At 38.4% G+C, this 16,392-nt stretch overlaps 1 protein-coding gene across 18 annotated transcripts in view; it reads right to left on the bottom strand.

Annotated features, from left to right (window-relative positions):
* Positions 1–16,392, bottom strand: part of tbc1d5 (TBC1 domain family, member 5) — a 519,702-nt gene that overhangs the window by 254,063 nt on the left and 249,247 nt on the right. For 17 of the 18 annotated variants that reach the window (XM_043690204.1, XM_043690195.1, XM_043690203.1 and 14 more), the window contains one exon: positions 2,547–2,616. The exons of the other annotated variant lie outside the window; for it this stretch is intronic. In XM_043690204.1, coding sequence (XP_043546139.1) covers positions 2,547–2,616 — 70 coding nt within the window. The remainder of the gene's footprint in view (positions 1–2,546; positions 2,617–16,392) is intronic. 18 annotated transcript variants of the gene reach the window in all.

Consider the following 16,392-nt stretch of genomic DNA (forward strand, 5'->3'; position numbering starts at 1 on the left):
GTCCAGAACTAGCGAGCATAGGTTTAGGGTGAGAGGGGAAAGATATAAAAGAGACCTAAGGGGCAACATTTCACGCAGAGGGTGGTACGTGTATGGAATGAGCTGCCAAAGGAGGTGGTGAAGGCCAGAACAATTGCAACATTTAAAAGATATTTGGATGGGTATATGGGCTGGGTGCTGGCAGGTGGGACTAGATTGAGTTGGGAAATCTGGCTGGCATGGATGTGTTGGACCGAAGGGCCTATTTCCATGCGGTACATCTCTATGACTCTATATATGGACATCCAGAAGACACTTGATAAAGTCCTTCCTAACAGGGGACAGAGAAAAGCATAAACTCTGAAGAAATTTGAGTGTAAAAGAGTTAAAATGTCATTAGCAAATGCTGGAAATAATATGGACTTCTCCATTATGAGAGTCGTCACAAATGATGCTGACCAATACATAATCATTGGGGCACATCCCCACACCTGGACTTATGATGGAGCGAAGGTCACTGACAAAGCAACTGTAGATCATTGGGCCTAAAGCAGTACCCTGAGGAACACCTGAAGAGCTATCCTGGAGTTGAGATGATTGATTTCAAACAACTACAACCATCTTTCTATTTGCCAGGTATGACTTCCACCAATGGAGAGTTCGCCCCCAATATTCTTTGATGCCACACTTGTTCAAATGCAGTCTTGATTTCAAGAGCTGTCACTCTCATCTCACCTCTGGAGTTCAGCTCTTTTGTTGCTTGGTTGAACCAAGGCTGTAATGAGGTTAGGAGCTGAATGGCCCTGTCAGAACAGAAACTGTATGTCATTGAGGAGGTTATTGCTGAGCAGATGCTGCTAAATAGCACTGTTGATGACACATCCCATCACGTTACTAATGTCCGAGAGTAGACTGATGGGATGGTAATTGGCTGGGTTGACTTTGTCCCGCTTTTTGTGTACAGGACATACGTGGGCAATTTTCCACATTGTCAGGTAAATGCCAGAGTTGTAAATATACAGGAAGAGCTTGGTTAGGGGAGCTGCAAATTCTGGAGCACAAATCTATTGCTGAGATATTGAGAGGCCCCACTGCCTTTGCACTTTCTAGTGCCTCCAATCATTTCTTGATATCACATGGAGAGAAGTGAATTAGCTGAAGACTGGGATCTGAGATTGCTATCAATGCTTCAGTCTTATCTTTTGCATTAATGTGCTGGGCTCTTCCATCATTGCAGTCAGGGATATTTATGGAACCTCTTCCTCCAGCGATTTGTTTAATATTCATTCATTCATGACTGGATGTGGCAGGTCTACAATGCTTAGATCTGATGTGTTGGTTGTTGGATTGCTGAGCTTTGTCTATCATTTGCTGCTTACACTGTTTGGCATGCAAGTAATCCTATTTGATAACTTCACTCGATTGACAGGCTTGGTTCATTATTGTCTTGTTTAGCAGTGTTGCGACTTCTAATATTCTGTGGTGTTGCATTCCCAGATCCCTTTGCCTCTCTATCTCATATAGATTTTTACTTACTTAACATTCTTATTCTATTTGTAATATTTTATTAATAGTAATAATTTCCTTATTGAAATGTAACATATATTTAAATTAATTTGCCAATTAAAATGCCCAATCTACAAGTTTATTAATACCTGCTCATAAACTACTGCCCTACTCATTATTAACTATCCCATTTAATGTTGTGTTGCCTGCAAATTTAGAAATTGTGATTTTGGTTCTGAAATCACATTGTTAATTAAAACTGAACAAAGGTAATCAAAGCTCCGATTCTTCTGGAACCGCATTTCACACCACCCACAACTCTGAATAGTTACTTTTCACCGTTAATCTTCATAATCTGCCTTGCAGCCAGCTAGCTAGCCATTTTGTCATATGTCTCAACTCTGAATACTCTGACCGTAAACGTTAATTTGTTACTTAGTTCCTTATCAAAAGGTCTTTTGGAAATCTAGATAAATCACATCTACATATTTTTCTATTTCTAATTAGTAGGGATTCTATTACTTTTCTTTCTGTCAATGTTAAACTGTTTGGTCTGTTTTCTCCTTGCGCATTTTATAATTTCCCTTTTGAAATATAGGTATAACAAAATACTCACTAGTTATCTAGCACTACATATTTTTCTAATAAATTATTACATATGGATAATAGTGCCTCTGTTACTCTTTTCTAGTTTACTTTAAAATTAGTTGTTCTTCATTGATGCTCAATATACAAACATAAGATAATACAAGACAATGTGGGTCTTGCCTAGTTTGCTACCGCATTTTGCATTCTCCATTTAAAAAGATATCTGAACATTTTTACTTTAAATTTATAACAAACTAAATTCACTTGTCACCCTGCTTCCAATCCTAAATGATCCCAGCAAGATGTGAAACTGGAAGATTATTTGAATACAAATGCGTACAGCATCACTTCAGAATAAACCAAAGAAACAACATTCTAAGTGAATTTGATTTCATTTGACTATCTGATTTCAGTTTTGTTTCATCAAGTTATAACTTGCATAGTTATCGATTTTCTGCAGGCAGTAAATATACCTGTAAGAGCTGTATTTTCCACTGTCCAATTCTGAAAGTATTTTTATATCCTGGTTTTCATTATTCTCACCTATGGAAAACATAAGTACACAAAATTAATATTTCACCATTATCAAAATTGAAAATAGGAAGAAAAAATTTAGAAAGAAAATCAAAATTAACTTCCAGATCTGCCAAGTGTTGATAAATATTTCAGAATTTATCGAAATACAAATTGACCTTAAAAGTCAGAATTGATCATTTATTTTCTCTCTACATTTCTGACAGTATTACCTCTAACTGAAGTGCATTTCCACAGACATCATTCATCTCCATAACATTACATTACATTTGTTTATCCAACAAGTTAAGGCAGAAAATAGCTGACCAGACAGCATCATGGACACGTCTAATATAGCTCAGAGGTATTTTCCTATCATCACTGAACAGCAGGGAGAAACACAAACTGAACTGTCTTCTCAACTTGGGTTGAGAAAGTTTAGACATGACCTAAGATCTTTAAAATAATAAAAGAACACTATAGGCCAGTGACAGAGACCCTGGCACTTGATTTTCAGTTCGGCATTCAGAAACGGACACTTGGTTAATTTTGGGGTCTCAACTTTGACTTGCACTTGTGTCACTCATGCAACATAATCTTCAAATATAAATGGGTTGGTGGCCAGCTTGGTGCCCTGTTAATGGTGTTAAGGAACCAGGATGTAGGAACTTTATGCAGAATACATGATGTAAGAGTTAGTCATGATGCAACATGTTTCCAACTTGCCGAAGAGAGAAGGCAGCATGTTAGAGAGCCAGCTACCTCACTGCGAACGAAAGTAGCCAAATGGCCAGCTGAAAGATACAACATCCAATCTGGTGCAAATTGAAACAGTGCCAAAATTTTATTCTCAATCATTTAATTGTTACTGCTTTGATCCCCAAAGATGCGCATTAATGCACCTAACTATTTGGGTTTAAAAATTTCTGGAACAAAAAGGTTGGCCCTCCCACATCTGTTAATAAACAGTGCAACCAGAAAGCACTTCTGCTAGCAAAAGAAAGCTGGTGAAAATCTCTAACATCGCCCTAAAACTAAATTAAGTGGTCCATTGTAATGTTTAATATAACATAGCCTCTTGACAACTTTGAGATATGGTTAGCAATGTAAATGGAGCACAGTAGATAAATGTGATGATGTGATGATCAACGTGGCCGAAAAGGAATATACTGAAGGGGTTGAATGGTCTATGTTTATTCGAAAGTTCCCAAATTTCTAAAATAATTGCTATCACATTCCAATTTAGTTTGTAATCTCTCATTCTTGTTAGGTCAAAAACCAAGCATATCACTTCTTATACAATATGTGATGGCTTTGAAATGGGATTTTTATTTCATAGATGGTATAATAACTGAAAACAGATTACGATAAAATTTCTTGAAGTTGTTGGATAAAATAAATGTCACACTCAAGTTATTTTACTTAGCATAAAGACATATATGAAATAAAAACAAAATGATGAAAATATTCAGTAGAACCTTCATGTGATCTTAAGTATTAACTGTTTTTCTCCAAAGCTGTACCCAAACTACAGATTATTTTCTGCATTTTCTGTTTTTATTTAAGATTTCCAGCATTGATAATTGAAGGTCATGCCAACCCTTTCACAGGATGTAATCTGTATTCTCATTACATATTTTTGTGATTTCCCTGGGAGGGTTAAATACGTTTTATTAATTGAATCTTAGAAAGACCATCCTACTGGCATTTTTGGGAAACTTTCATTTTTAAAAGGAATAAGTTATTGTGGTTGACTGATTTTCAAGAGCTTGCGCTGCATGAACACAGTAAATCCTCATGCCAACTTCTTCACAGAGCAAAAATAATTGTTTTGCTACCCTATAAAATCTAGAAGTGTAGGCAAACGTGCCTCATACAATTTTCTAATTGAATTTCTCACTGCTGCAGGCAAATCAACAGATTTCACACTACTGCTATAACTCTCCTTCACATGTCAAGCATTTAAAGGATCAAGCACTGAAACACTTAAAGATGAGGAATTATATATAATAGTAAGGTTTACAGCCTTTCTAGACCAAAGGAGCATGCTTACTACTAGAATTTTATTTAATCAAACAATGTGATCAAAGATAACAATTTCAATTTAACTGTATAGTAGGCTGACAATTTACATACAAACATATGAATTAGGAGCAGACGTAATCCATTCAGCCCCTCAAACCTTCTCCACCATGAAATAAGATCACGGATGATCTGTTTGTGTTCTGAATTCCACATTCCCAATAATCTCAAATAATCCTTCATTCTCAAGCCTAACAATAATCTAACCACCTGTTGTAAAAATGTTCAGTCACCCCACTTCCACTGCTCCTGAGTTCCAAGTCTGACAACCCTCAAAAAGTTCTCATCGTTCCTAAGAGAGTGACACCTAATTTTAAAACAGTACCCCCTAGTTCTAAAATCACCCACTAGAGAAAACATCCTGTCTAAATTATGTTGTCAAGACCATTCAAACATTTTGTACACTTCAATCAAATTACCTCTTACTCTTTTAAACTCCAGTGGAAACAAGCCTGGTCTGACCAACCTATCCATATTATGCAACCCACTCATTCTAGGTATTAATCAAGGAAGCCTTCTCTGAATCATCTCCAATGCATTCAAATCCTTCCATAGTATTTGAGATATTTTGTCATCGATGGCCTATATAATTAAAGGATAACATCCTTACTTTTATGCTCAATTCCTTTCATAAAAGGGTATTAATCACATTAGACTTGTGCACAAGAACAACTAATTCCATCTGCACCTCTTATTTCCACAGTCGTTCTCTATTCAAAAATATTCTGCTTTTTCATTTTCCCTGCCAAGTGCACAACTTCACATTTTTACACATTACACTCCATCTGCCAGATTTTTGCTTCCTTTTCACTTATTCAACCTACCTACATCCTTCTGCAAACTCCTCCTGTCTTGTCACAACATTTCTTTCCACCTTTCTTTGTATCCTCTGCAAACCTAACCACCATAAACTTGCTCCCCTCATCTCATCTAGGTTATCGATGTGAAGAATAAAAGGTTAAGGTCATAACACAGACCCCTGTTGGGTGGGGGCGGGGTGGTGTCACATGACATGGGACTATTCAGACTAAGACTCATTTATATATTTTCTGTCAGTAAGCCAATATTCTACCCATGCTATTATGTTACCACCTATACCACAAGCTTTCATTTTCACACCTTAAATGCCTTCTGGAAATTGAAGTACAGTACAACTTCTCTTTGTTATAGCACATGTTACTCCTTTGAAGAAATCTAATAAATTGGTTAAATGTGATTTCCGCTTTACAAAACAATACTGATTTTTCCTGACTACCTTAAGGTTTTCTAAGTGCACAGCTATCATCTCTTTAATGATGCATTCTACCACATTACCATGACAGATATCAAGCTAATTGGCTTAGAGTTTCCTGATTTCTGCCTCCCTCCCTTCTTGAATACAAGGGTTATACTTGCTGCTTTTCCTGAATTTAGGAAGCTTTGGAAAAATAACACCAAGACTTCTACTTCATAAGTCACATCATTTAAGGTACTGTGAAGAATTCTATCTGGACCCAGAGACTTTTCAGCCATAGTTCCATCACTTTACTCAGTACCACCTCCCTGATAATTGTAAAAGTTAGCTACATCCTCTCTCCCTTCAATATCCTGATTTACACATTATACCGGATTTTTTTCTGCATCCTCCACAGTAAAAACAGAAGATATTTTCTCATTTTACCTGCCATTGCGTTATTACTTATTAAGTTCCCATTTTCACTCTGGAAGACCAAAACTCACTTTACCTGTGGAAACAATTTATGTTTTTATATTTGGAGCTAGATCCCTCATAAAGTTTCTTGGTCCTGATTAACATTTTTATAATTATCTGCCACTCATCTTGAAATCCAGGTACACTACAGTTTTACAGTACATCTACCAACTTACCTTTACCAAAACACATTATTCCTTCAAAAAAGTTCAATAAATACAATTTCCCCTTCATGAAACCATGCTGATCCTTCCCAAATGCCATACCTTTCCTCAAGTTTGCAGTTACAATATCTTCATAATTGATTCCAATGCCTTCCCCATGATAGACGTAAAGTGAACTGGCCTAAAGCCTCCTGTCTTCCTCCCTTCTTGAATAGAGCAGCGACATTTGTTACTTTCCAGTTGGACCGAATGTTTTATTTGCATTCTTCGGCGTGGTTTTCCAAACCAAAACAGTGATTAACTATTAAACTCATATGAGAGGAAACGATATGTTTCTGGGTGATAGTCAGCAGGTCTCAGTTTTAAGGGAGGGAACAATACAAACTATCAGTGCTACAGAGGAGGAAGACCACCTTTTCAGGTGAGTTTCATTGAAATCAACAGAAACCAAATGAAGAGGGGATTCAGAATAGCACATACCCAGCTAAGTATTACTGCAAATACATAACTCTTCCTTGATGCTCTATAATCACAAAGCTGAAAAAGTAAGGCATTTTATTTCATTCCATCTCAATGGTAGGCCATTTCATATTCTACAACCTGCACTGAAACCTCTATTCACATTTTGACAGCTGGAATATTGTCCACAGCATACGAAATAAAACAATTTTAAACACAGTCAATTTTGCCCCACTTCCCAATATTAATGGATCCTGTAAATAAAAATCTAAACTTTAGTCCAAAACATAGCAAGTGCAGGGCCATACAACACAAAAGCAGCCCTTTGAGTCTGTTTCAATCCATTTATACTAATCATACTTTCCTGTACTTGGCCACGGTCTTGCACGTAATGAAATTTCAAATGCTCGTCCAAATACCTTTGAAAGGTTTTGATGTTCCCTGCATCTGCTACTCTGTCAGGCATTGCAAACCAGATTCCAACCACTCTGAGTGAAAATATTTTTTCCCCAAATCCTCTCTAAACCTCCTACCTCTCACCTTAAAATCATGCATTGTTACTGATCCTTCAACTAAAAGGAATAGTTGCTTCCTATCCAACCTGTTCCTTAATCTTAAACACCTCAATCAGGTCCTGCTTCAGACTTCTCTGCACCAAGGCATAAAGCCCTTGCTTCAAAGGTCCATCCCAAGCAACATCCTGATGATTCTCTTCTGTATTCCTTCAAGTGCAATCATGTCTTACCTATAGCAAGGCAACCAGAACTGCACTAAGTACTCCAGGTATGGCCTAACCAAAGTTTTGTATAGCTCCCTCCTCTTAAAATCTATGTCATGGCTAATAAAATCAAGTGTCCCATAAGCCTTCTTAATTACCCTATTAACCTTTCTGCCATCTTAAAGATGAGTGGAGAAGCACAACAAGATTGCTCTTAGCTTCCTACCTGAGCATGAGCAAGCCATCCAGCCTGCTGAGCCTGCTCCATCAATCAGTATGATTATGGCTGATCATCCAGCTCAGTATCCTTTTCCCACCTTCTCCCCATACTCTTTGATCCTTTTGGCCTTAATTATATCAAACCCCTTGGTAAACCAGAAGTTGAACAGGTAAAGGTCTAATGGAATCTTGAAAGATAATTTCACAGATATGGGCAGGATGGAAGTCAGGAAGGCTCCAGAAATCTGTAACAATGCACAACTAACCAGAGTTTCATGAGCATGGTCTTTACCAGAATGGCATGTGCTTGTAGAACTTGGTGAACATGGTATGGATGGGATAGATACACAAGTTTTATCTTCAAGTAACAGAAACAGCAGTACAAAGTTGTTCTTAAACCCTAGATCTACATTGTTTTTAATCACACTTCTTCAGCCTGTTAGTATTGCACCAGTGGACTCATCAACCACTACAGCTCAACAGGATTGTTTTGTTTCCTAATGCATCCTTTAACCAGGTCAAACTTTCTTTGAACTTCTGAATTCCAAATTTCAGTAAGCTTTATTTCTTTTGAAACGAGATGAGTCGGTCTCCTCTCTACCTTCACCTGTTCAACTTCTGGTTTACCAAGGGTCTGCCTCAAAAAATATAAATACAATTCAAAGGCATGGATTTCCTCACAAATGACAGCAGTTGAGTACCAGTACAAAAGGTTAAGGCAGTGGCAGATGATACACTGACTCAACACTGCACCTTGCATAATTGGTTAAACACTTAGAATAGATAGATATTACAATGTATATTCAGTAGCACCCCAGCTGTAATGCTCAATATTATAATCGCTCTCTCTTCAGTTCACAGGCAAACAAGAATTTAAGCACAGATTAAGTGACTTAATGAACAATTTTGCTCTCAACTTGTTGACTGAACTCAACTTGAGTACTAAAATCTAATCTTGCGCTCAGAGCACTCGTGAATAAAACTGTTCATCACTGCAATCAGTCACCAACATAAAGTTTTAGTGTTAATGCGATTGACATAACTCTGCATTTTTAAAATTTGTTAAAAGTAGTACTTGTGGTTAAATTAATACAAATTGCCTCCTTCTGTTGGCTGTTTAAATCAATCAGTGCTTGTAATTGTCATTTTTGGAGACTCCTTTAATCATAACATGAAAAACATATGCCGCACTTCATAATTTCCATCAAGTCCAACCTGGGCTGCCTTCTGACAATTTAAATATTATGCTTTTCGTGCAATGTAAGCCTCTTGTGGTAAAAACATATTTAACTTTCGAGATTCCATATAAGAGGAAAGTCTGCAACAACCACTCAATGTTAAAACTTACGTAAAAATGTATCAAACTTTGTAATTGAAACACTGAATACATTAATTGAATATATCACCCTTCCATAATCACATTATTAATAATTTTGCATAATGACAGGAATAAATTGGTGAAAAGTTAACTAATGTTAATTAATTTGTGCTATTATAATGGCATTATGCAAACTTATATCCATTATCCTTTCTCAGTTTCAACTATGTATATTTACAATTTTAAATTGCTTTCATCCTATGGAGATAAAGCTCCTGCAGGCACTGGACTAAGGTCTCTGCCAACAACAGTACTCACATCCAATTAATGACAAATTTGTTTTGGGTGGGAATTAAAAACAAGGTAACTTTGTCTGTCATTTTCCAGTGCCTAGTCCTGTTGTGAAAAATTATTTTAAAAATTCAATGGCAGTTCACTTTTGGTTTGTCAAGTATGCAAGTTACTCCATGAATGGAAAGATACTTTGAGTTAAGGATGCATTTCAGAAGTGGATGGAAGTTCTGTGCCCCAATCCAAGTTGGGAAGGATGGAGAAAACATTGTCACTATTTCTAACATCTTCAAGCCACACGTCTGGTCAGGACACCTCACTGTCAATTGCAAGACCTAGTTTTGAATGAATTCTTTTTTTTGTTGTTGAAGCAACGTTAGTAATGATTCCTCTATCATGTAGGTATTATAAGTTTCATACACTTCACTTTTTGTTTTATTTGGGTATGGCATTTATCAACTCCAATTAGTGACTTGGAATCAAATCTAAATGAAGTCTCTTTTTTGACTCTGAAGTTACTTAGCATGGACAAAACTGACTTGGCAACATTGCACTGTTTAAAATCTTTTTTGTTAATCTCAGCATGATAAACCTGATTGACATTTTGGCAAGAACCATGATTTTGGTACTTTAGCACAGGTTATGGTTACCTTCGACCTGATCACACCTTTTGCCACTGTTGATTGGATGCTTTGGACACTGGACAGACCGATCCCACAGCAAGAGTAGTCAAGTAGCCTGTCAATCAAGGATTCCATTCCCCCCTTTCTCATTGAGTGCAAACACCCCGAGAGGATAGATGCACCCTCAACTGAGCAGTTAAAGAAAGGACTTTCTAAAATCTTTATAATGTTACTTTCATCCAAACCATTTCATGGTTGCACCTAAGTCTTTCATTACTGATCCCGAACTGAGCTCTCTATAGGCACATATTTGAGTAGAAGACTGAGAGAGAAGCTAGGGGAATGGGACAAGGGAGACCGTTGGGACAAGGGAGAGGGATTGGTTATGGATAGGGAGAGCTTTTTATTTTAAGGATCGTCTTTTTCTTTTTAAGCCTTTAAAATTTGTGGACTGAAATGAAGAAAAAGAGCCATTTTTGACAACAGTTTTCCATAATTTCACATTAAGGAGTTCGATACCTATTGTGAACTCTGTTTTTGTGGCTATGGATTCCTGGGACGTGCAAATGATCAGGAGCCAAGTTGTTGTTTACAAGTGAAACCGATTGGTTCTTAGCAAACCGACAAGGTTGGAACTGAAAGCGAGTTACAGAGACACAGACAAAGAGAAAGAATGACACACAGTTGTACACAATAGAAGCTGCATATTTTCTACAGAAATAAAAACTCAGTTTAAACTTGAAGAAAATCGGTTACCTTTTATATAATTGTAGAATCATACAGTAAAGAAGCCGCCCTTAGGCCGATCACGTCAGCCACAAAAAAAACTACTCTAAATCTACACTAGTTCCATTTTCCAGTACTTGGCCCATAGCCTTAGATGTTATGACATTTCAAGTGCTCATCTAAGTACTTTTTAAAAGGTTGAGAGGTTTTCTGCCTTACCTACCCTCCCAGGCAGTGTATTCCAGATTCCCACAACCTTTTGGATGAAATCAGCATTTGATCAAATCTACTCTAAATCTCCTGCCTTTGCCCTTAAAACTATGCCACCATATTACTGATCCTTCAGATAAGTGGAGAAGTTGCTTTCTATCCGCCCTGTCCATGCCCCTCAATCTTACACACCTCAGTTAGGTCCCCTTCTCCTCTCTAAAGAAAACAATCCAGGGTTTTCCACTTTCTCTTCATACCTAAACTGCGCCATCCTGGACAACATCCGGGTGAATGCCTTCTACACCCCCTACCTAGTACAATCATATCCTTCCTGTGGTGAATAGAACTACACACACTACATCAGCTGTGGTTCAAAGTCCTATATAACTCCAAAATAACTTCCCTCCTTTTAATAAGCATTGCCATAACTGTCAAAGGTAAGTATCCTATATGCCTTAACTACCCTACTAGCCTGTCCTGGAACCTTTAGAGATTATGAACAAGCACCCCAAGACCCCTTTCTTTGGGTCTTTCTATTATTCTGTTGCTCATAGAGTACTCTTGTCTTGTTGATCATTTTGAAGCATCACTTCACACTCATCAGTTAAATTCCATATGCCACTGATCTGCCCATCTGCCTAATCCGTTTATATCCTCCTGTAACCTAAGACCTTCTTCCTCAATGTCAATCACTCATCCAATCTTCGCAACATCCACAAACTTATCATTCCCTTGTACATTTTCTTCTTTATCATTTATATATCATGAACAATGAGGAACCCAGCACAGTTTTCTGGACTACATCACTGGATACTTGCCTCCAGTAACACCAATAGCTTTCCATCATCACCCTCTGTCTCTTGCCACTAAGCTAATTTTGGATCCAAATTGCCAAGTTACTCTGGATCCCATGTGTATTCACCTCCTTTATCAGTGTTGCATGTGGGTCCTTGTCAAAGGCTTTTCTGAAATGCAGATTTTCTACATCAAACATACTACTCTCATAGACACAACAGTGAGTTCTTTGAAAAATGTAATCAAGCTTGTTTGGCATGATCTCTCTCTGACAAAGCTATGCTAACTATTCCTGATCAAACACTGCCTCTCCAATTGGAGATTAATTCTTAACTTCAGAATTTTCTCCAATAGTTTCCCTATCAGTGTTTGAATCACTGGTCGATCATTCCTTGGATTACCTTTTACCAGTTGAAACTTTATTGCTGGAACAACACAGCAGGTCAGGCAGCATCCAGGGAACAGGAGATTCGACGTTTCGGGCACAGGCCCTTCTTCAGGAACGATTCCTGAAGAAGGGCCTGTGCCCGAAACGTCGAATCTCCTGTTCCCTGGATGCTGCCTGACCTGCTGTGTTGTTCCAGCAATAAAGTTTCAACTTTGATCTCCAGCATCTGCAGACCTCACTTTCTCCTTACCTTTTACCACCCTTCTTGAAAAATGCAACCACAAAAACCATCTTCCAGTCCTCTGGCATCTCCTCCCAGGCCAGAGAGGAATTAAAATATTGGGTCACAGCCCCTGTAATTTCCTTGTTTGCCTTCCACAGCAGCCTGGGATGCAACTTATCCAGCCCTGGGCACCTGTTTACTTTTAAGCAAACCAAAACCTCCAATATCACCTCACTTCCAATGCAAACTATTCAAGTACCTCTCAGTACCTCTTCCAAAATTTTGTACCTACATCCTCCTTCTCCTGTAAAAGACAGATGTAAGCACATATTTAACATCCTACCAGCTCCCCCTCATGGCTCCACACACAGATTGCCTCAATGGGCCCTACTCTTTCCCTGGTAATCCTCTTCCCCTTGATATATTTACAGAATGTCTTGGAATTCTACTAATCTTACTTGCCAATATTTTTCATGTCCTCTTGTGGCTCTCCTAATAGCTTTCTTAAGATGCCCCTGCATTTGCTATACTACACTAGGGTTTCCTTTGATTTGCCCCTTCTTCGTACTTGTTGAAAAACTCTTTCTCTTTTTATCTAGTCCTGAATATTGCCAGGTATCTATGGTTGTTGCTCTTACATTTCATCCTAAACAGAACATATCGAGCCTGTATTCTCCCTAAATTTCATTTTGAACATGCCGTCCCCAGCCATTGTTCTACTGTAGATTTACCCAGAAGCAGCTATTTTCATTCTAATTTGGCCAGATTCTGCCTCCCGCAACCCAAATCTCTCTTTCTGCATATTATCTTTCCCCTTTTCCATAATAAACCTAAATTGTACTAAGTTGCAGTCACAAGCACTAAAATGCTCTCCCTCTGCCAGGCTTCATTCCCCATAATTAATTCCAGCACTGCACTGTCCTTGATGGACCTTCTACATGTTGATGCAAAAACCTCTTCTGAACAGATTTCAAGAAATCTGCCCCCCTTCTCAACCTTTACACTATGACTACCCCAATTTAATGTTGGACATGTTGAAATACCATAATATAATTACCCTATTATCGATTTTACAAATCTCAGTGTGTCCTCCAGTATTTGCTCTGACCTGTGACTTTTGAAGTGATAAATCAGAGACATTTTCCAAATTAATCAAACCAATGGGAATTCCAGAGTAAGACAACTGTACACCAATGGCCTAGCTAGCCAAAGAAGGATCTTCTCAGCATTGGAATTGGGAAGCAAGTAATTGATTTTCCCATTTCTTTTTTTTTACCTCCACCAATAACCTACCTCCTCCACTGGTTGGCATATGTAAGGTGATGTTTACAAGGGGATGTGTTTTAGTCAGTAGTGTTATATACCAGTCGTTTGGTTCTGTTTAGCTGTCACTATAGTTTAATTATTTGCAATAAATAATAGTTCTTAGTTAGTACAGAAACCTGCTCCATGTTTTCTATCAATCTCAGTCTGAAAGTCAGGTAAATTGGGGTATTTTTTTTAAAAAAATTAACATTTGGCACAGTCTGGAAAAATGGGGAATAATTTAAGATGCATTACTCCACTGGGTCATTAGAAATCTGCAATACACATGTTGCTCTTTAAAGTTAAACAAAAATTATGATGTAACCAAAAGTTGTTATAATTGTTAGGTTAAAAGAGAGCTCTTGATTGCACAGCATATATATGAAGATGGTTTATCGCATTGCAGCATCGAATTTTATTCACCACTGGAAAAGTCCAAAAGTAAGTTCTAACATTTACTTTTATAAATTAAATGAACTCTTTATATGCGTTTAACTTTGAAGGAATGCTACTCATTACCAAATTTATAGTTCTGAATGACTTAAGGCATTATATTGGATGCAATAGTCATTGAAATCCTTCATCATCAATAATTGTACGTTTCTTGTAATATATAAGCTATTATTAAATTTACAATCAATTATCCTGTCACTAATGTCAGAAAATGCATGCTCAGAAAGAAGGTTAAAATTCACATAACAGGAACAGGCTGACAGTCAAGAATTATTATTGCTCTTTCAACAAATAAGAACACAAGAAATAGAAGCTGTTGAAGGCAATTCAGTACTTTGAGCCTGCTCCACTATTCAATATAATCATGGCTGATGTCATCTTGGCCTCAACTCCACTTGCCTGGTTGCTGTCTTTAAACCTCCTATTCTTTACTAACTAAAAATCTATTTCCTCCTTAAATTTACTCAATGTTCCGGCATGCACAATACACTCAGGTCGTGAATTCCCACAGATTCATGACAGTTTGAGAGAAGTAATTCCTCATCTGTTTTAGATCAGCTTCCCCTTATCCTAAAACTATGACCGTAAATTCTAGTTGCCCACAAAAATCAATGCTTTTTCAAAAGATGCAAGATATAAATAGCAATATTTGCATTTTAATTCCTATCATATTTACAGAGTTTGGTGAAAAAAAAGACTTGCATTTTGACTGAAAACAAATGCTGGAGATCACAGTGGGTCAGGCAGCATCCAAGGAGAGAGAGCAAGCTAACGTTTCAAGTCTAGATGACTCTTCAACAGACTGCAACAAGGGAGAAAGGCCAGACAAACTGACAGGTGCCCAACATCAGGCTTTTTACCCTGAGGACAGAATTTTGACCCACTCAGGAGAAGACCAGAATTATCATGCAGAGATGTTGACACATTGATCTTTCATAAAACCTTCAATATCATACTGAATATCACTGCTATGTCTGATTAATCCTGGCATTGCTCAGTCATTTAACATCACTTCTGACCACTTGCTGCAATGTCTTCTCTCTTTTGTGTTCTACTAATCTACCCTCAACCTCAGCATCAAAACACCTGACTCCAGTAGAAGCCTCATCCTTGAGCCCCGAGGATGAGAATGCAGAGACAAACCCTTACACACACACACACACACACACACACACACACACACACACGTGGAAAGAGCCAAGATTGAGATTCCAGGCACTCAAATGGAGACCATCCACTGTGACAACTCCACAGCTGGATCATGGAAGACTGCCAGAGACCAGGCACTTACTCAAGCCCAAATGATGACTCTCTAGCAGCAGTACTCAGAGACTTTATCCACATGCACAGAGAGGAGCAGCAGAAACAGGGAGGTCTGTGGGACATAATGATTCTCCTTGTTTAGAAGCTACATTAGCGCAGCAAAGCAAGCAACCATCTGACTACCTCTATTGATAGGATGGCTGTTGTCATTGGGATCCAAATCCAGCATGCTCCGGGACTGAAGAGCTGCATAAAGCTGCATTCCATCACCACGTGTTTTGACCATCAGCACTGAAAGTATGGCAACAGCGACTGGAGAGCCATGAGCCCGATCCAGGAGTATCTTCCTCACAACGGACAGGACTCCACCTCCAATTTGCCTTCTCTCCGATTCATGGAAGTTCAAGCTGACGAGGGTTAAAATGCCTTTGGCAAGATGATCCTTTACATATCTGGCCCAGCACATGAAAGAGTCTCCAGGGTCTTCACACCAAAGCTCCAAAGACAACTGCCCCTACATTCTCCATTCTAACTGCAGAACCACGGATAACATTTGGAAAAAATGAGATGGAGAAGATGGAGAAAACAAATTGAGGACAGTTTGGAGGTGCGAATGAAGGAAGCCATTCTTTTTCTTAAACAGGTCCAGAAATGTTGTACAGGGGAACATCAATTATCCGAACGAGATGGGCAGGCAATATTTCGTTTGGATAATCGATTGTTTGGTAATCAATTAAATGCCTTTCCTCTGGGGCTCGGAGTTTTTAAAGTCTGATCCCGGTTCAGGAGACTGCAGTAGAACACAGCGTGCGAGACCACCACCCCCCACGACCAACACCGTCTGCCCCCCCCCCCCCCCCCCCCCCCCCCCCCACCCCC

This window comes from Chiloscyllium plagiosum, chromosome 5 (genome assembly GCF_004010195.1).
Source record: "Chiloscyllium plagiosum isolate BGI_BamShark_2017 chromosome 5, ASM401019v2, whole genome shotgun sequence".
Taxonomy (NCBI): Eukaryota; Metazoa; Chordata; class Chondrichthyes; order Orectolobiformes; family Hemiscylliidae; genus Chiloscyllium; species Chiloscyllium plagiosum.